Source organism: Lagenorhynchus albirostris, chromosome 2 (genome assembly GCF_949774975.1).
Source record: "Lagenorhynchus albirostris chromosome 2, mLagAlb1.1, whole genome shotgun sequence".
Classification (NCBI taxonomy): domain Eukaryota; kingdom Metazoa; phylum Chordata; class Mammalia; order Artiodactyla; family Delphinidae; genus Lagenorhynchus; species Lagenorhynchus albirostris.
This window is the reverse complement of record NC_083096.1, coordinates 185,393,021-185,414,991: the sequence shown is the minus strand read 5'-3', so window position 1 is coordinate 185,414,991 and position 21,971 is coordinate 185,393,021. Positions and strand designations below refer to the sequence as shown.

The window sequence follows — 21,971 nt, the reverse complement described above, 5'->3', positions numbered from 1 at the left end:
CTGGCACAAAAACAGACACATAGATCAATGAAACAGGAAAGAGAGCCCAGAGATAAACCCATGCACTTATCGTCACCTAATCTATGACAAAGGATGAAAGAACATACAATGGAGAAAAGACAATCTCTTCAACAAGTGGTGCTGGGAAAACTGGACAGTTACATGTAAAAGAATGAAATTAGAACATTCTCTAACACCATACACAAAAATACACTCAAAATGTATTGAAGACCTAAATGTAAGACCGGAAGCTATAAAGCTCTTAGAGGAAAGTGTAGGCAGGACACTCTTGGACATAAATTGTAGCAGTATGTTTTTGGATCTGTCTCCCAAGGCAAAGGAAACAAAAGCAAAAATAAACAAATGGGACCTAATTAAACATAAAAGCTTTTGTGCAGCAAAAGAAACCACTGACAAAATTGAAAAGACAACCTACTGAATGGGAGAAAATATTTGCAAATGATATGAATGATAAGGGATTAATATCCAAAATATATATAACAGCTCATACAACCCAATATCAAAAAACAAACGACCTAATTAAAAAATGAGCAGGAGGAAAAAAAAAATGAGCAGGAGGGAATTCCCTGGTGGTCCAGTGGTTAGGAATCCACGCTTCCACTGCAGGGAGCCCGGGTTTGATCCCTGGTCAGGGAACTAAGATCCCGCATGCTGTGTGGCATGGCCAAAAAAATAAAAAATAAACAAGTTTAAAAAAATGAGTAGAAGACCTGAATAGACATGTTTCCAAAGAGGACATGCACATGGTCAACAGGCACATAAAAAGATTCTCAGCATTGACAACCATCAGGGAAATCCAAATCAAAGCCACAGTGAGATATCACCTCACACCTGTCAGAATGGCTTTCATCAAAAAGTCTACAAATAACAAGCGTTGGAGAGGATGTGGAGAAAAGGGAGCCCTCAGGCACTGCTGGTGGGAATATAAACTGGTGCAACCACTGTGTAAAACAGTATGGAAATTCCTCAAAAAGCTAAAAATATAACTACCATATGACCCAGCAATTCCACTCTTGGGTATACATCTGCAAGAAACAAAAACACTAATTTGAAAAGATATATGCACCCCAATGTTCATGGCAGCATTATTTACAATAGCTAAGATATGGAAGCAACCTAGGTGTCCATCAACAGAGGAATGGATGAAGAAGACATGGTGCATATATACAACAGAATACTACTCAGCCATGAAAAGAATGAAACCCTGACGTTTGCAGCCACATGGATGGACCTAGAGGGTATCATGTTTAGTGAAGTAAGTCAGACAGAGAAAGACAAACACTGTATGTTATCACTTATATGTGGAATCTAGAAAATAAAACAACTGAATGAATATAACAAAACAGAAATAGACACACAGATATAGAGAACAAACTAGTGGGTACCAGTGGGGAGAAGGGTCAGGGGAGGGGCAAGATAGGGGTACAGGATTAAGGGACACAAACTACTATGTATAAAATAGATAAGCTACAGGGACTTCCCTGGTGGTCCAGTGGCTAAGACTCTGCACTCCCAATGCAGGGGGCCCAGATTTGATCCCTGGTCTGAGAACTAGATCCCGCATGCCGCAACTAAAAGATCCCGCACGGCACAACTAAGACCCGGCGCAGCCAAATAAATAAATAAATAAATATTTTAAAACATAGATAAGCTGCAAGGATATACGGGACAGCATGGGGACTATAACTGAATTGCATAACTTGTTTCTTTTTTTTTGGCTGCACTGCACGGCTTGGGGGATCTTAGTTCCCCGACCAGGGATTGAACCCGGGCCCACAGCAGTGAAAGTGCTGAGTCGTACCCTGGACCACCAGGGAATTCCCTATAATGGCTTTAAATGGAATATAATCTATAGAATTTTTGAATCACTATGCTGTACACCTGTAACTAAAAAAAATACCTCCACAAACTCAGAATCCTAGTAAGAAACAAAATACAATAGAAAAATTGGCAAATGACTTGAAAAAAAAAAACCCACGGAGGGGTATGAATAATGTGAATAAGCCAGCTAATAAACCTGTTTACAGACACTAAATACACTTTCTTCATACGCACATTTCATATTTATAAAATCAATCTTGCCCTTGGTCACAAAGAAAACTAACAAATTAAAAAGAAGACTTTGCAGATTATATTGTCTGAGCATAATTCAACTTAATAAACTTATAAATAAATAAATCTAAAAAGTAATGATGACAAATTTTAATTACTGGGAAATTAAGAAAGACATCCCTAGTGATTAAGTGCAAGGGGTGTGTGTGTGTGTGTGTGTGTGTGTGTGTGTGTGTGTGTGTGCATATGTGTTCACAGGTGTGCATGTGTTGGCTATGTTGTTAGCCATGTGTGTCACTGACTAGCCATGCAAGCGTGGGCAGTGCGGGCAGCAGCCTCACGTGGTCGTGGTGGAGGGAACGCAGAGGGCGGGGACCCCGTGCCCAGGGAGCAGCAGGATACTCACAGTCGGGCACTGCTGATTCTTAAACACGACCTTGAACCTGGTGGAGACCGTTCCCGGGACAATCGGGGTGAAGATGACGGGCACTTTGATGGTGCTGAAGGGGCCAATCTCCCCCTCTGTTATCTGCACGGCAAGAGAGGTAGGCAGGGCCGCTCAGCCTTCACGTTCCCGTCATGGTGTCTCCCGTGGCCTCACCACAGCCGGGTCACTGCGGGGGCGAGTGGTGGCAGCCCCCATGTGTGCACTCGCTCTCCTGATGACACGGTCCTTGCACACACATGCACAGCCCCCACGCTCTGGCTGGGAAGGCCCTGCATTGGTGTCTCCTCTGAGCTGGACTAGGGGTACCCAGGGCCCTGCCTCTGCGGCTCTGGACCCGCCCGGCCCCAGCCTGAGATGGGGCAGCCGGACACCGGTTGAGACAGCTAACTGCCCAGAGGAGGCGAGTCCAGCGGCCAGACTAGTCTAGTCCGGCTCTGGTCAGATGGACAGACCACCCTGGGGGCCGGAAGAAGGTGGGCCTGACCTCTCCCAGTGAGAACTCCGTCTGTTCCTCGTTGGGAGGTACAGTCACGATGGTGGTCAAGGTCACTCCCTCTGATTCTGGAAGAGAAGGGTCCAGGTGTGAGGCTGGCCAGGCATGGCTGGGCAGCTCTGCCACACCTGAGGCGTGGCCACCCCCAACCTGGCCTCCCGGGGCCGTGAGGCCCGAGGGGGAGCTGGGGCGCTAGGGCACCATCCGGCCCCCTCCCTCTCCCAGACCAGGTGCTGTTCTGGGGCTCGTGGGGGCCACCCCAGCCCTCCTGCACAGACAGCTCCTCCTGACAATACCATCTCCAGCAACCCCACCCTTTCCCAGGGCTAGGGGCCACAGGAGGCTATCATTGTGGCCCCAGGTTTGCATGGATGTGCCCCCGCAGACCCCCTCCCCCCGTGGCCATCTCCTGGTCAGGGACCTCGGGAACTCGGGGACCCCCAGCTCAAGCCCCAGGCCTGGGGCTTCTCAGGTGGACTTGGACAGTGGGCACTGCGACCTCTGGAGCAGGAGGCTGGGGTGGGAGAGGGTCCCTAGTTGCCCAAAGCCCCAGCGCAGGGAAGGGGGTGGGTGAAGGATGCTGGCCCCAGGGCGGCCCGGTGGGTGCAGCGGCCTGAGAGCAGCGCATTGGAGAGGGACGGCCGAGAAGTGGACCATCTGGGGCTTCACTTCAAAGCAGGAGGAGTGGAAAGTGGGCTCAAGGGGGTTTGTATGAAGAGGAGGAAACAGCAGGGTGCTGTGTCAGGGCTGGGCCAGGGTGGGGCGTGGGGAGGGGGTCAGCCATTTCCCAGGGACCCACCGGAGCCCGAGGGGCTGCTGGGCCCTGGAAATGTAACACGGTGTCCACTTTCAGGCGATAATAACATGTTCGCAGCCTCATTTTCACACTCATTTAGCCTTGTCTGTGTGCACGTTGCCTGCATGTTTTGAACGTCTCTTCCCCACTGGTGGGCCATGGATCCCGGCCCGCCCCTCGGGATTTGGGGGGGCACCCCAAGAATGGCAGGCCATCCATCAGAAGGGTAGACCCTGTTTCCTCTCATCTGAGAAGGTCTTCCTGTTGACTTTGCAAGTGAACAGACCCAGTTTGATAGGAGAGGTGAAGGTCAGCGTCCTTTCTGAGTCCTTCCCCAGCTGGGCTGCCAGGCTGGCCCTGTGGAGGCCCCAGGTGCACTGCTGCGGCCTGCCCCAGGCTACCACAGGGCGGTATGCACCATTTCTGGGGCCTGGGGTTGTAAAGGCAGAGGTCCCCAGTTCTGGCTCCTCCAACGTGGCAGACTTCTCATGCAGCCAGCAGCTATGACTGTCACCAGGTTGGGTGGGGGCGAGTGGGCCAGTTGGCTCCCACCACCCCACTGTTTACGTCCTTGTCTGCTTCAGGAGTTACCTCGGTGAGAGCCCAGACATGGGCCCACGGGGTCCTCCCCTACGCCCTGAGTCCAGGCCAGACCCTGGGGTCAGCTGCTTCATCTTGCATGGATGCTGGCTGGGGTCCCTTGGTGACCCAGGGTGGAATCGTGTTGGTCAGTTTGCTGGGAATACGGTGCGCTTCCACTAATTCTAGAATCAGGCTTGTTAACGATTAGGAAGACTTTAATTATGTGTGCAGTGTATCTGCTCCACGCGTCCATTCTGTTCCGTCAGTCACAGAGTGGATATTTACTCACTTCCTGGAGTTTGAGGCATTTCGACATTTTAGAACATTCTCAGCAAGTAGCTCTTTAAATACTGTCTTTTCCTGATTCCAACGGACAAGTCGCTCCTGACTCATCCTCAACAGTACATGTGTTGTACTGCTTCTTTCATGTTTCCATCTCTATCTTCTAGTTCCCTAATTGTCTCTTCAGCAGTGTCTAATCCACAGTTTAACCCAGTGATTGGGGTTTTGTTTGTTTTCAGTGATCATATTCTTACTGCTAGAAGTTTTATTTGGTTCATTTTCTTTATTTATTTTTTTTTAAATAAACTTATTTATTTTTGGTTGTGTTGGGTCTTCGTTGCTGCGTGCGGGCTTTCTTTAGTTGTGGCGAGCGGGGCTACTCTTTGCTGCGGTGCGCGGGCATCTCATTGCGGTGGCTTCTCTTGTTGCAGAGCACAGGCTCACTAGTTGTGGCGCACGGGCTTAGTTGCTCCGCAGCACGTGGGATCTTCCCGGACCAGGTCTCGAACCCATGTCCCCTGCATTGGCAGGCAGATTATTAACCACTGCACCACCAGGGAAGTCCCTCATTTCAATTCTACTTGATCTTATTCCTTTGTGATATTTTTCAAAGTATTAAGTGTGCTTATTTTATTTTCAAGGTCTGATCATATAATATCTGAAGCACGCAAGATCGTAATGCTCTCTGTCGTTTGTGTTGAGGGATTTCTCTCCCATTTCTTTTTTTTAGTGTAAACTTCTGAAAGCTTTGACAAATGCATACAGGGTGTATCCCCCACCACAATCAAGATACAGAACGTTTCCATCACCTCCCACCCCAGCTCTCCCTGTGCCCCTTAGTAGTCAATCCCTCCCTGGCTCCTGGCAACCACTGGTCTGTGTTCTGTCCCTACAGTTTTGCCTTTTCCAGAATGACACATAAATGGAATCACATGGTTTGCAGTTTTCTGCGTCTGACGTTTTTCATTAGTGTGATGTCGTGAGGCGCATCCGTGTTGTGTGTGGGTCCCCAGTTCATTCCTTTTCATTGCTGAGTAGCGCTGCAGAGCAGAGGGGTGCCAGGTTGTTTATCCACTCACCAGTCAGCAGATGTCGGCAATCACAAATAATTCACATGCAGGTTTCTGTTCGAATTTAGTTTTCATTTCTTTGGGTAAGTACCTAGGAGTGGGGTTTCTGGGTTGTACGGGGTTTGTTCGACTTTATAAGAAATTGCTGAACTGCTCTCCACAGTGGCTACACCACTGCGCACTCCCAGCAGCAACGGACGAGAGTCACGGCAGCCCCTCACCAGCACTGCTTCTGTCAGGGGCTGGGGTTTAATCTCGCCCTTCTAACAGGCGTGTAGTGACGGCCCATCGTGGTTCTAATTTGTTTTTCCGTCTGTCTACTGTTGTCGCGTCTTTTCATGTGCTTACTTGCCATCTACTCATCTTCTTTGGTCAAGTGTCTGTTCAAGTCATTTGCCCATTTGAAAACTGGGTTATTTGTTTTCTAATTGAGGTTTCAAAGTTCTTTATACATTTTGGATCTGTTCTTTTTTTTTTTTACAACTTTATTGGAGTATACTTGCTTTACAATGTGTGTTAGTTTCTGCTTTATAACAAAGTGAATCAGTTATACATATGTTCCCATATCCCCTCCCTCTTGCATCTCCCTCCCTCCCACCCTCCTTATCCCACCCCTCCAGGCGGTCACAAAGCACCGAGCTGATCTCCCTGTGCTATGCGGCTGCTTCCCACTAGCTATCTGTTTTACGCTTGGTAGTGTATATATGTCCATGCCCCTCTCTCGCTTTGTCACAGCTTTCCCTTCCCTCCCCCCATATCCTCAAGTCCATTCTCTAGTAGGTCTGTGTCTTTATTCCTGTCTTACCCCTAGGTTCTTCATGACATTTTTTTTTCTTAAATTCCATATATATGTGTCAGCATACAGTATTTGTCTTTCTCTTTCTGACTTACTTGGATCTGTTCTTTATCAGGTCCGTGATTTGCTAATATTTTCTGCCAGTCAGTGGCTTATCTTTTTTTGCGGTACGCAGGCCTCTCACTGCTGTGGCCTCTCCCGTTGCGGAGCACAGGCTCCGGACGCACAGGCCCAGCGGCCATGGCTCACAGTACCAGCCGCTCCGCGGCATGTGGGATCTTCCCAGACCAGGGCACGAACCCATGTCCCCTGCATCGGCAGGCGGACTCTCAACCACTGCGCCACCAGGGAAGCCCTCAGTGGCTTATCTTTCATTCTCTTAACAGTCTGTTTAGAAGAGCAGATAGTTTTAGTTTTGATGAAGTCCAGAGGTTTTTTTTTTTTGATGTACAGTTTATAGTTTAAACTGTACAGTTTAAAGAATGGCTCATGCTTTTGATGTCATATCTAAGAAATCTTTGCCCAAACCAAGGTTACACAGATTTTCTCCTGTGTTTCTTTTAGAAGTTTTATAATTTTAGGTTTTACATTTAGATCTATGATTTTGAGCAGTTTTTGTTTACAGCGAGAGGAATGGATGGAGGTTAATTTGGGAGCATATGTTTATCTAATTGTTAAGGTCTCATTTGAGGACAAGACTTTCTTTCTCCAAGGAATTACCTTTGCATATTTGTGTGGGTCTATTTTTGGACCCTTTATCCTGTCCCACTGAAACCCTGTGTCTCTCCCTCTGCCAATATCACGCTATGTGTTACTCCAGCTTTAGAGGAAGTCTTGAAATCAGGTAGTCTGAGTCTTCTAACTTTGTTCTTTTTCAAAATTCTTTGCTATTTTAGGTCCTTTAGATTTCTATATAAATTTTATTTGTTTAAAAAATTTTATTTATTATTTATTTAGGCTGCACTGGGTCTTAGTTGCAGCACACAGGATCTTTAGTTGCGGCATGCATGCGGGATCTAGTTCCCCGACCAGGGATCGAACCCAGGCCCCCTGCATTGGGAGCTTGGAGTCTTACCCACTGGACCACCAGGGAAGTCCCTCCATATAAATTTTAGAATCAGCTTGTCAATTCCCATAAAAAGCCCTGCTAGATTTTGATTAGAACTGCATTCATCTATAGCCAGTTTTGGGAGAACTGACCTCTTAACAATATTGAGTCTTTCCATCCACAAGCTCCATGGATCTCCCAATTTATTGAGGCCTTTGATTTCTTTCATCAGAGTTTTGTAGTTTTCAGCATACAGACCCTGAACATTGTTTCTTAGCTTTATAACTTACTAGTTCATGTTTTTGGTGCTATTATAAATGATACTTATAAACATTTAATTTCCAATTGTTAATTTCTATCTAGAAATGTGCTTGATTTTTGTATATTGTATCCTGTGACCCTGCTAAATGCACTAGTTGTGTAACTTTTGGGGGATTCTTTGAGATATTCTAGATAGACAGTCATGTTGTCTGTGAATAAAGCTGATTTTATTTTTTTCTTTTCAAACTTTATTTCTTTTATTTCCTTTTCTTGCCTTATTGCACTGGATAGCTATGAGTGAATGAACATCTTTGCTGTACTCCCAACCTTCAGGAGAAGCATCCAATCTTTCATCGAGTATGATGTTAACTGTTAGGTTTAGTTTTTTTTTTTTTTTTGCGGTACGCGGGTCTCTCACTGTTGTGGCCTCTCCCGTCGCAGAGCACAGGCTCTGGACGCGCAGGCTCAGCGGCCATGGCTCACGGGCCCAGTCGCTCCACGGCATGTGGGATCTTCCCGGACCGGGGCACGAACCCGTGTCCCCTGCATCGGCAGGCAGACTCTCAACCACTGCGCCACCAGGGAAGCCCAGGTTTAGTTTTTGTTTCTTGTTTTTCAAAGATGCCCATCATCAGGTTGAGGAAATTTTCTTCTACTCCTAGTTCACTGAGATCTTCCATCACAAATGGATGTGGAATTTTGTCAAAAGCTTTTTCTCCATCTGTTAAGACAATCATAATGTTTTTTCTTCTTTCTTCTGTTGATATGGTGAATAATATTGGATGATTTTTTTTTTTTTTTTTTTTTTTTGCGGAGCACAGGCTCCGGACGCACAGGCTCAGCGGCCATGGCTCACGGGCCCAGCAGCTCCGCGGCATGTGGGATCCTCCCGGACCGGGGCACGAACCCGTGTCCCCTGCATCGGCAGGCGGCCTCGCAACCACTGCGCCACCAGGGAAGCCCAATATTGGATGATTTTTGAATGCTGAACCAGCCTTGTGTTCGGAGGACAGACCCCGCTTGCTTATGATGTATTATCTTTTCTCACATCCTGCTGGATCCACCTGCTAGTATCATAATGAAGAGGCAGAGGAGTTTTTGACTGTGAGCACGTGCTTCCTGGCACTTTACCTGTGGAGCTCCTTGAGTTCTGAGCTGAAGCTGCACTTCTCCAGAGAGGGTTGGCCTTTGTGTGGCTGGGCCCCGAAGCTCTTCCAACCTGGGACCACTTTCCCCTAAAGTCTCGGCTGGAGACAGCACGGGGTCACAGGTCCAGGCTGCAGACCCACACGGGACTGGCTGATGGTTTTCTTTTCTTTTTTTTTTAAAATAAATTTATTTATTGATTTATTTTTGGCTGCATTGGGTCTTCGTTGCTGTGCGCGGGCTTTCTCTAGTTGCATCGAGTGGGGGCTACTCTTTGTTGCAGTGCGCGGGCTTCTCATTGCGGTGGCTTCTCTTGTTGCCGAGAACAGGATCTAGGCACGCGGGCTTCAGTAGTTGTGGCATGCAGGCTCAGTAGTTGTGGCTCGCTGGCTCTAGAGCGCAGGCTCAGTACTTGTGGCCCACAGGCTTAGTTGCTCCGTGGCATGTGGGATCTTCCCGGACCAGGGCTCGAACCCGTGTCCCCTGCATTGGCAGGCGGATTCTTAGCCGCTGTGCCACCAGGGAAGTCCTGGCTGATGGTTTTCAACCATCAAGGTGACCCCCTCGCCACCTTTAAAGGGCAAGGGGCCCATGCTGCTGCTTCCTTGCTGCTCTGCTCTGGGGCAGCTCATACTCGTGATGTACTTGTCCGCCACGTGTGCAGCCCTCTGAGGCAGACCCTTTGCTCTGAGCACTCCTGCCACGCCCCATGCTGCAGCCGTGGGGAAGGTTCTGGGCCAGCAGGTCTCAGGGGCCCACGCTGGGAGCTGCACAGCTGATGTGAGGACCCCCACGAACCTCCCGTGCGGGGTGGCCCAAACTCCACTCGGAAGGTGGCCCCTCCTGACGTGTGGTGCTGGGGGTCAAGGCCAGCTGACCCCCTGAGCCAGCACAGGAGGCAGAGGAGGTGAGGAGGGAGCCCTACCCACTCACCCTCTGTCCCCCTGGGAACAGAACCATCTGTATGCACCCCAGCGTCTCTCCTCTGTCCACGTTTTGTAATCTCTGTTCTGATCCGCTGATCCATGTGTCCTTATCTGGACCACACTGTCCTGATTACTGTAGATTTAAAGTAGGTCTGGAAGCCACGTGTGAGTTTACAAAAACGGTCTTTTGAAAGATGCTTTCCTGGAGTATTAGAAAAATACCGAGGCAGGGGTCCCATGCACCCCTGCATCCCATGTTCACACCAACGTTTATCAACAGCCCCCCAGGGGCTTCCCTGGTGGCGCAGTGGTTAAGAATCCGCCTGCCAATGCAGGGGGACACGGGTTCAAGCCCTGGTCTGGGAAGATCCCACATGCCGCGGAGCAACTAAGCCTGCAAGCCACGACTGCTGAGCCCGAGTGCCACAACTACTGGAGCCTGCATGCCTAGAGCCCGTGCTCTGCAACAAGAGAAGCCACTGCAATGAGAAGCCCGCGCACTGCAACAAAGAGTAGCCCCCGCTCGACGCAACTAGAGAAAGCCCGCATGCAGCAACGAAGACCCAACGCAGCCAAAAATAAATAAAAAATAAAATAAACAAATTTATACATAAAGAACACATATGGAAATGCAAGTACCTAAAATATCCAAAGCAAATACCTTGCCAAAAAAAAGAGCAAAGTTGGGCGACTTAACACTACGTGGCTTCAAGGCTAACCCTAAAGCTACAATAATCCAGGTGGACGGTGCTGGTCAGGTGAGGCAAATGGGTCAACTGATCAGCATAGAGTCCAGAAGTACACCCACACCTTCAATCCATTTGCAACAAAGATAACAAATCAATCCACCAGGGAAAGGAAAGTATTTTCAACCTGTTTTGCAGGAACAATGGGACATACACGTGGGAAAAAGAAGAGCTTTGGCATCTACCTCACATCACACACAGAAATTAGCTGGACCACAGACCCAAACGTAAGAGCCATGTCTTATGTCCTTGGGATAGGGGAAACGTTGGTATAAAGGCATAAAGCACACACCTCAAAAGAAATGATGGGTAGATTTGCAAACATTAAAATTAAGAACTTTGGGACTTCCGGGACTTCCCCGGTGGTCCAGCGGTTAAGACTCTTTGCTCCCAATGCACGGGGCCTGGGTTCAATCCCTGGTCAGGGAACTAGGTCCCGCACGCATGCCACAACTAAGAGTTAGCATGACGCAACTAAAGACCCCTCATGCCGCAACGAAGATCCCGCGCGCCGCAACTAAGACCCGGCGCAGCCAAATAAATAAATAAGTAGAACTTTGGGACTTCCCTGGCAGCCCAGTGGTTAACACTCTGCACTTCCAATGCGAGGGGTGCGGGTTTGATCCCTGGTTGGGGAACTAAGATCCCACATGCCACGTGGCACGGCCAAAAAACTAAATAAATAAAAAATAACATAAAATGAAGAACTCTGACTTAAGAAAAGAGATCATAAAGGGAGTAAAAGGACGAGCCACGACTTCGACTTGGAGGCAATATTTGCAACCTCCTAACTGACAAAGGCTAAGTATACAGGATCTGGAAAGAACTCCTATGAATAAATAAGAAAGGACAAACAACCCCGTAGAAAAGTGGGTGAAAAGCTTGAACAGGTATTTCATACAAAAGAAAATACAAATGGTAAACAGGCACCTGGAAAGACAGGCAACCTCACTGGTGGCGCGAGCAGTACAGACGGGAGCCTCCCTTCCCAGGCCTCCAGACCGACCCCGCGGAGCTGCCCAGTGGGACCCAGCCACGGGCCGCGGGTGGCTGTGAGCTCTTGAAATGTGGCTCCGGGGAAGGAGGAACGAAATTCTCCTATTGCTTAATGTTGGTTAGTTTAAATCTGAAGCCAGGCGTGACTAGCGGCAGCTGCGCTGGGCAGCCACGCGGGACAGTAACAGCCAGGGAGGCCGCGCGTCCCCCGCGATGCGGCAAAGGCACGCCCCAGGGAGGCTCACACACTTGGAGACGCCGCCTGAGCCCCTGCGCGCACGGCCCGCGCCGTGAAGTCCCCCTGATGTGAGCCGGTGGGGGTGGCCTGTGACCGAGGCAGGTTCGTGAGAGGAGCCGCCACGCAGAGGACCCCCGCCCAGTCCACGTGGACGCCCCACAGAGCTCAACGCTACACAACCAGACAACTCAGGATGTGCTCCCACGGCTCCGACGCTGGGGAAATGCAGCCCTTTCTGACCATGAGCGCGGAGGGAAAAGGCAAAGGGAGGCAAGGAAACGCTGAAGACAACGCCAGAGGGACGCCCCTGGGGAGGCGTGTGTCCGGTGAGCGCGGCCGCGTGGGCCCTCGTCCTCCTCAAGCTCCGCCTGGGCTCGGGCTGCCGACTTCCTGGCTCTTCTTTAAACTGTCCTCACGTGTTACACGCACTTGACTTCCGGACGGAGTTCAGGGTGGCCCCAGCCAGCCTGGGGCCTTCAGCGACCCCATCAGCAGAGCCCCCGGCCCCTTCCCCATCCCCTCCCTCCCTCCACCAGGCAGGGCTCCTCAGATGTCCCAACAAGGGCAGGGAGGAGGGCAGCTGCCCTTGTGGCCAGCCTGGTGGTCCAAAGCTGTGCATTTCCTTTAAGTCTTCTGTTAGCTTAAATATGGGTGCGAATTTTGATCCGCTCCATAACCGGTATGTAGTCGAACATATAAGTGCGTACGAGTATTTTCTTACTCACTTAGAACTGGAGCCCGGAAGCTTCTGCGCCGCCCAGGCCCCTGGCACCACACTGGCACGGCCGGCCGTCGCCGGACGCAACCGTGCTCGGAGTGGCTCCCGGAATCTGCCCCTCCGGGGCCCTCCAACCCGGCCTGCCAGCCCCTCTGCCCGTCAAACGGCTGGGGCTCGGGGCCCTGCGGCCAAGGTGGCCCAGGGCTGCGTGCTGAGTGCAGGCCGCGGGCCCGGCTCACCTACGGGGCGCCCCTCCTCCTTCTCCTTTATGTCCAGTTTCCCAGACTCCTTCTGGCTCGGCACATCTGCGGGCACGGACTCATTGCCCGCCGTCAGCTGCTTGGAAAAACTGGTGGCGACGTTACTGTCAAAACCCTTGTCTTCATATGTGAAGTTACTGCTCTGAGAAAGAGAACGTGACACCTTTACTGGCAGTTTCCACTTGCCTTTCCCATCAACCGTCCGCACCCGCCATCTGGGGAGGGCCACGTTGAGACCCTGGCCGTATCCGGGCTGGGGGCCGCGGGCTCCCACAGCACCCCTCAACAGCTCTCTGGCGACCCGTGCCGGGCTCGTCCGGGGCTCAGGGCCCCTCTCGCCCAGGCGGGCTCCGCCTTGGCCCTGTCCCAGAGCCTGTTGCATGTGCGCACGCAGCCAAGCTCCTCCAGGACGCCTGCTCTTCCCCCACATGGGCTTGGGCCCCCACAGGCTCCAGCCCCGAGCTCTCCTGGCTTCAGCTCAGATCCCAGCGGGCTGAGAGCGGCCCAACCCCACCTCTGCTCCTTTCCCAGAGGTCACTGGCCCCCAGTCCTTTCCCCTGGGCTCACAACAGACCAACGGAGTGCCTGCCGCGTGCAACTCAGGGGCCACAGGGGACACACAGGGCACTGACTGGGTGGAGCTGCCGTCCAGCCGGACAGACACCCACCAGGAGAGGGCTGGTGCCCGCAGGGAGCCCTGAGGGCCCAGGCACTTGTCCTCACCCCCAAATAATCCCCCCCAGTGTCCATTGGCTGTGCTGGAAGTTGTCTCCACTGATGGGGTCCCACCTGTTTCCGCTTCCTCAGCAGCACACGTGCACGGCCTTCCCGTGAGAGGACCAGGGCCCCCCTCGCACCTTTGGGAGAGGTGCAGGTGCGGGGCAGGGTTTGCTGTGCTTTTCAGCCTGGGGTGTCTGGGCTGGACCGCCCGTCCCCACAGGCTGGGACTTTAGGGCCTGGAGCACTTGGCCACCACCTTGCCAACACGTATGACGGCACAGCATCCTGCTGCCCTAGGTGCACTCCTTACGGAGACAGATCTCTTCTACCTAGACCGACCGGAGGCCGTCCTGCTTCTGGGCCTTCTCCCGCCCACACCGGCGTGGCCCCCTTTACACTCGTGGGACTGTGTCTCGGGGCAGGAGATGCCACATGCTGCCCTTGGCTGGGCAGTCACGGCACTGACCAGGAGCAGCAGCACACTCACCGTGCTGAAGACCGACGGGGACGTGTCCATCTCACAGCACTCTGATGCCAGGAGAAACCTGAACCCGGTGCCCAAGCCCCCGAGGTTGGTCAGCGTGACGGTCCGGGATGCAGTTTCACCCACCACGCAGCTGCCGAAGTCGATGAGCTCCGTGTCGAGGGACAGCTGCCCAAGGACCCCGAGTGAGCCAGGGTGACCACGCCAGGCTCACAGCAAGCGCTCTTCTCCCACCTGTCACCCTGCACCCCTGAGGGGACCAGGAGCGCTGGCTGCCTCTGGCTCATGGGGGGAGGCAGGTCCTCGGCACAGCCCAGGACACAATCCACATCCCAGAAATCATAGACTGTGTACTGATCATGGCAGCTTGGGAGCACCTGAGGGCAAGTTTTGAAAAGTCAGGGACTTCCCTGGCGGCTCAGGGGTTAAGAATCTGTCTGCCAGTGCAGGGGACACGGGTTCAAGCCCTGGTCCAGGAAGATCCCACATGCCGAGGAGCAACTAAGCCTGCGTGGCACAACTACTGAGCCTGCACTCTAGAGCCCACAAGCCACAGCTGCTGAAGCCTGTGCTCCACAGCAAGAGAAGCCACCGCAATGAGAAGCCCGCGCACCGCAACGAAGAGTAGCCCCCGCTCAGCGCAACTAGAGAAAGCCTGTGCAGAGCAACGAAGACCCAAAGCAGCCAAAAAGAAATAAAATAAATAAATTTATTAAAGAAAAAACTGACATTACATTACATTACACAGCTTACGTTAAAAAACAAGACAGGGAGTTCCCTGGCGGTCCAGCGGTTGGGACTCTGAACTTTCACTGTGGAGGGCCAGGGTTTGACTGCTGGTTGCGGAACTAGGATCCCGCGAGCCGCATGGTGCAGCCAAAAAACGAAAACCAAAACAAAACAAAACATAAAACAAGACAGATCTCAAATCAACAACTTACGTTTGCTACTGAAGAAATCAGGAAAAGAACAAACTAAATCCAAAACTAGCAGACAGAAGAAAATAATAAAGATCAGAGCAGAGACAAACAAAAGACAGAATAGAAAAATAAAGAAAATTAATGAAATCAAAAGCTGGTTCTTCAAAAGATCAACAAAATTGACAAACTTCTGCTAGATGGACTAAGAAAAGAAAGACTCAAATTACTAAAATCAGAAATGAAAGTGGGGACATTAATACTGATTCTACAGAAGTAAAAAGCATTGTAAGTGAGTATTATAAACAATCATACCAACAACTGCAACAAACCCAGATGAAATGTACAAATTCCTAGAAAACAAAAAACCTACCAACACTGAACCAGACGGAAATAAGACAATTTGAATAGACCTGTGACTAGTAAGAACACTGAATGTATCATAAAAAATCTCCTGACAAAGAAGAGCCCTGAACCTGCTGGCATCACTGATGAATTCTACCAAACAGTTAAAGAATACCAACCCTTCTCACTTTCCAAAAAAAACTGAAGAGGTAGAAACACTTCAGAACTCATTCTAGGAGGCTGGCATAACCCTGATACCAAAGCCAGACAAAGATACCACAACAAAAGAAAAGTACAGACCAAAATGCCTTAGGAACATTGATGCAAAAACCCTCAACAAAATATTAGCAAACAGAATATACACAATGACCAAGTGGAATTTATTCCTGGTATGTAAGGATGGTTGAATGTAAAAATATCCATCAATGAAGTATGTGACATCAGCAAAATGAAGGGGAAAAACCCACACGATTATCTCAATTGATGAAGAAAAAGCATCTGACAAAATTCAACACCCTTTTATAATAAAACCCCTCAACAAAATAGGAATAGAAAGAAACTACCTTAATATAATAAAAGCCAAATATGAAAGCAACATAACATAATATTGCAATATAACATAACATGATATTCAATGGTGAAAGACTGAAAGCTTTTACTTTAAGATGAGGAATGAGGGAAGGATGCCTACTTTCCCCACTTCTATTCGACATAGTACTAGAAATTCTAGCCACAGCAATTAGTCAAGAAAAAAACGGTATCCAAGTTGGAAAGGAAGAAGTAAAATTATCTCTGTTTGCAGATTACATGATCTTATATGCAGAAAATCCTAAAGACTCCACAAGAAAGCTGTTAGATCTAATAAACAAATTCAGCAAAGTAGCAAGATACAAAGTCAACACACAAGAATCAGTTGCATTTCTGTACATGAACAATGAACCATCTGAAAAGGAAATTACAAAAACAAATCCATTTACAATGACATAAAAAAAGAATAAAATTTTTAGGAGTTATCTTAGCCAAGGAGGTGAAAGACTTGTACAATAAAACTATAAAACATTGTTGAAAGAAGACATAAATAAATGGAAACACATCCCACATTCATGGACTGTAAGACTTACTATTGTTAAGAAATCAATATTACCCATAGCAATCTACAGATTCAATGCAATCCCTATCAAAATTCAAATGACATTTTTTAAAGCAACAGGAAAATCCATTCTAATATTCATATGGAATCACAAGGGACCCAGAATAGCCCAAACAATCTTGAAAAGGAAGAACAAAACTAGAGGAGTCATTCTTCCTCATTTCAAAACTTACTGCAAAGCTACAGTGATCAAAACAGTGTGGCACTGGCATAAAGACAGACATATAGACCAATGGAGTAGAACAGAGAGCCTAGAAATAAACCCTCACATATATGGTCAAATAACTTTTGACAAGGGTGCCAAGACCATTCAATGGGGGAAAAGACAGTCTTTTCAACAAATGGTCCTGGGAAAAGTGGATGCCCACATGCAAAAGAATTACCTAATTCCATACACAAAAATTAACTTAAAATGGATCAAGGGCCTAAATATAAGACCTAAAACAATAAAACCCTTAGAAGAAAACAAAGGGTAAAATCTTCACAACACTGAATTTGGCAGTAATTTCTTAGATACGACACCAAAGGTGCAGGCAATGAAAGAAAAATTGACAAATTGGACTTCATGAAGGTTGAAAAAATTTTTATATCAAAAGACATTTTCTATAGAGTAAAATGACAGCCCAGAGAATGGGAGAAAATATTTGCAACTCATATATCTGATAAGGGGTTAATACCCAGAATGCACAGAGAACTCCTAAAACTCAACAACAACAAAACAAATAACAACCAAATTCAAAATGAGTAAAGGACTTGAATAGACAGTTTTCCAAGGAAGACATACCCATGGCCAACAAGCACATGAAAAGATGCTCAACATCACTAATCATCAGGGAAATGCAAATCAAAGCTACAATGAGACACCACCTCACACCAATCAGGATGGCTCCTGTCAAAAAACCCCAGAAAACAAGTGCTGGTGAAGACGTGGAGAAATTGGAACTCTTGTGCACTGTTTGTGGGAATGTAAGATGGTGCAGCTACTGTAGAAAACAGTGTGGAGGTTCCTCAAATAGAACTACCATAGTTGCTGCTCCTGTCCCATTGTCACATGCCCCTCCCCCTCTCCTGAAGTGACTCCAGGGGACTTAAAGGGCCAGCACACTTTTTTTCCTCCCCTCCTTCATTTTTCTCTTTTTCCTCATTTGTGAGTCAGATATTAAAGGTTAGGACGTACACAGGGAAAACCAGGAAGTGACCAGGCACGCCTAGGGAAAGGCTCAGAAGAGACCTGGGAAGACAGTAAGGTTACATCTCAGGCTGACCCTCAGCACAGGGAGAGCTGACAGCAATCAAAAAGCAAAGAAACAGAAACAATAACAAAACACGGCAAACCCTGGAAAAGGGGAAAACCTGATTTCCAGAGTTACCACATTATTAGATTCAAATGTCCAGTGCTCCACAATCATACAAAGAAACAGAAAGTATGATTCATTCAAAGAAAAACTAAATCAACAGAAACTGTCCCTGAAAAGGACTTGATGGCAGGTCTACTTGAGCAGGACTTTAACACAACTGTCTTAAAGATGCTCAAAGAGGGAAAGGAGGTAAAGGAAGGTGTGAAGGGAGTCAAGAAAATGATGTGTGAACAAAATGGAAATACCAGCGTTTCTAAAAAGAAACAACAACAAAAATCTGGAGCTGAAAAGTACCAGAACTGAAGTGAAAACTCAGTAGCAGGATTCAGAGGTGGATCTGATCAGGGAGAAGACAGAATCCGGGAACCTGGAGACGGGACAATGGGGTCATCGAGGCTGAGGAAGAGGAAGAAAAAAGGCTGAAGAAAAGTGAACAGAGCCTGAGGGGTCTGTGGGACACCATCAAGGGGCCACTATATGCATTGTGGGGTCCCAGGAGGAGGAGAGAAAAGGGCAGAGAGAGAATACTTCAAAAAATAATGGCCGAAAGGTTCCGGCATTCGATGAAAGGTATGATATAAACATCCAAGAAGTTCAACAAACCCCAAGTAGGATGAACTCAAAGAGACTCGTGTTGAGACACCTTCTAATCGGACTGTTAAAGGCCAGAGAAAGAGAGAGAATCTTGACAGCAGCAAGAGAGAAATGACCCATCACACACAAGGAGCCTGAGGAACATCATGGGCAGGTTTCTCATCAGACTCTCTGGAGGCGAGGGGGCCGTGAGCCCATTTATTCAAAGTGCTCAAGGAAGAAAAATGTCAGTCGAGAATCCTACAACCTTTAAAAGGGAGGAAGAAATCAAGACAGTCCCGGATAGACAAAAGCTGCGGGAGTTCCTCACCACAGACTCGCCTGCAGGAAATGCCCCAGCGAGCCCCGCAGGTGAGAGGGAAGGGCCCCAGACAGTAACTCCAAGCTCTGCAGAGGGAAACACGTGGGCAATTATGGAAGCTGGTGTCACTGTCGCAATGGTTTGTAACTGCACTTTTAGTTCCTACATGGTTTAAAACACTAATACATTATTTTAAAAAGCAATTATTAGTCTAAAAGCTAGTGTTACTGTAACTTTGGTTTGTAACTCCACATTCTGTTTTCTACATAACTTAAGAAACTAATGCATTTAAAAATTTTAGTTCATGTTACTGGACACACAAGTTATACAAATGTAATTCTGTGACATCAGTGACTGCGCAGAGTAGGAGCAAAGTTGTAAAGCAGCAGAGTTTTCGTAAGCTGTCGAAGTCGGCTAATACAAACCCAAGTCAGACTGTTATAACTCTAGGATGTTAAATGTAATCTCACGGGAACCGCAAAGAAAATACGTAAAAGGACATGAGAAAGGAATTTAAACACTTCACTGCATAAAATCAACTAAACATAAAGAAAACAGTAGCGCAGGAAATGAGGGACAAAAGAGCTATACGGCCATGAAAACATAGCAAAAGGACAGAAGCAAAGCCCTCCACAGCAATCAGCCTGAAAAGGAAGGAAATTCTGACCCAGGCTACAACGTGGGTGGACCTTGAGGGCACTGTGCTCAGTGCAACAAGCCAGTCACAAAGGGGACAATACTTGTGATTCCACTTGTAGAAGGCACTTAGCGCCATCGTGTTTGTAGAGACAGAAAGCAGAACGGAGGTCGCCAGGGGCTGGAGGGAGCGCTTAACGGGGACAGAGCTTCGGTTTGGCAAAACGAAGAGCTCTGGTGAGGGCTGCGCAACAGCGTGAAATGCTTAGCACCCCTGACTGGGCACTAGAAATGGTTACGGTGGCATAAAAAAGAGACTTAAGAACCTAATAATCCCATGCAGTGTGTGAGCCTGACTGTATCCCAGCTTAAAAAATCACAGCTATAAAAGCTGGTTTGGGGACACTTCAGTACATTGGAGTGTGCACTGGGTGACAGGTGACAGCTAGGAGTGTGGTTAATTTTATTCTAGATGCTGACGTTTTATAAGGGTGGGCGCTGAGTGTGTGATATTGCTAAGTCACTTGGAAGTGGGCCAGCAAACACAGACAGGTGGACAGCTGAGGCAAGTGGGGCACATGCTGACAATGACTGGACTCTGGAAGTGGGTACATGGATATACATTGTACTCTTCTTTCTGCTCTTCATTACTTTGAAACTTTTCTTAATTAAAAGAAAAAATCAATTCTGCACAGCAAAGGAAATCACCAACAAAATGAAAAGGCAACCTATGGAATGGGAGAAATTATTTACAAATCACATACCTGATAAAGGGTTAATATCCAAAATATATGAAGAACTCACACAACTGAATAGCAAAAAAAAAAAAACAAACAAACAAAAAAACAAACAATCTGATTTACAAATGGGCAGAGGAACTGAATAGATATTTTTCCAAAGAAGACATCCAAATGGCCAGCAGGTACATGAAAGGTGGTCAGTATCACTAATCATCAGAGAAATGCAAAGCAAAACCACAGTGGGACATCACCTTATGCCGTTGGAGTAGCTATTATCAAAAAGAAAGAAATAACAAGTGTTGGAGAGGACGTGGAGAAAAGGGAACCCTCGTGCACTGTTGGTGGGAATGAAATTAGTGCAACCACTGCGGAAAACAGTATGGAGGTTCCTCAAAAAATTAAAAGTAGAGTTACCATATGATCCAGCAATTCCACTTCTGGGTATTTATCCAAAGGCATGAAATTGGTATCATCAGAAGAGTTGTGTGCATGCCCATGTTCACTGAAGCACTAGTTACAAAAGTCAAGACATGGAAGCAACCTAAGCGGCCATCGATGGATGGATGGATAAAGAAAATGTGGTACATATGAAATGGAACCTTATTCAGCCATTAAAAAGGAAACCTTGCTATTTGCGACAACCTGGATGATACTGAGCTAAGTGAAATAAGTCAGGCAGAAAAGACAGATACTGTATGACCGCACTTATATGTGGAATCTAAAAAACGTGGAACTCACAGACACAAAAACAGATGGTGGTTCCCGGAGGCAGGGGTGGAGGTGGGCAAAATGGGTGAAGGGGGTCCAAAGGCACAAACTTCAGTTATAAGGTCTGGGGATGTAAGATGCAGCATGGCGACTATAGCTCAAAAAAAGAAAGGAATCAAAGGGACCCCACAGAGCTTTCAGGAGGAGCAGGGTCTCCTCTGACCCGGGGTTCCTGCAATCTGGGCTCCACCCAGCACAGGACTCGCCTGGACGTTTCCAGCGTTGCCACGGGTGCCCACCTCCCAGGCTGGACGCCTCAGGCCCCGGCCGCCCACCCTCCCAACCCGGACGCTTGGTGAGAACTCACGGAGCATTTCTTCGCTGAACATTTCAGTGGCACGGAAAACCTGCCCGTCTGAGCCAGAAACGAGACGTTTCCTTCCAGATCTTTGTTTACCTGAAAAGTAAAACCACCCAACCGCGCACACGTTCGCAGCCTTCCGGGGTGACGTGCTGTCCACACAGGCACAGCCACCACCCCCGCCCGAGGGAGGGGTCCACGGAGCGCGCCCCCTCGGACCCACTAGCATGAGTGGTCACCCCTGGCAGCCAGCGGCACAGAGGAGCCGCCTTGTCACCTGCTGGCATTGAGGAACATCCCAATACGTTTTGGGCGTAAAACAGCCTAACGGGGGCCTGCGTGACCCCTTCTGAGGCGTGTCCCTCCTCCATCACAGCACTCTGTGGAGCCTGGGGGGCAGTGGAGACCCCGATTCCACCCACCACCCTCTTGCGACAGGGTGAGAAAACCCCCTTTTCCACGGCTTGGCCTCAACACTCACCGTGGGCTTGAAGGTGACAAGCACTTCACAGGACATGCCGGCTGGCATGGGACCAGGGGGGTCAAAGCTGCAGGCGCAATGAAGGCGGGAGGTGAGTGCCCTGTGCTCGTGCAGAAGCCACTGTCCAAACAGCCGGCACCCCAGAGGGGCTTTGGGGCCCCCCTCTCGCCTGTCCTGGGTGCTGAGCCCCTGCCGCATCGCCAGGACTCAATTCACAGGAGATGCTCGAGGAACATCTGGGAGTAAGTTGTGTGAGTGAAGGGCTGAGGGAAGGAAGGAAGGAAGTGGGGAGGGGAG

The 21,971-nt window shown here is 48.7% G+C and overlaps 1 protein-coding gene across 1 annotated transcript in view; it reads right to left on the bottom strand.

Moving 5' to 3' along the window:
- Window positions 1-21,971, bottom strand: part of CFAP74 (cilia and flagella associated protein 74) — a 59,524-nt gene that overhangs the window by 22,439 nt on the left and 15,114 nt on the right. The window contains 6 exon segments of the mRNA XM_060141997.1: window positions 2,480-2,602; window positions 3,006-3,076; window positions 12,859-13,021; window positions 14,087-14,251; window positions 21,200-21,289; window positions 21,675-21,741. Of these exon segments, the coding sequence (XP_059997980.1) occupies window positions 2,480-2,602; window positions 3,006-3,076; window positions 12,859-13,021; window positions 14,087-14,251; window positions 21,200-21,289; window positions 21,675-21,741 (679 nt within the window).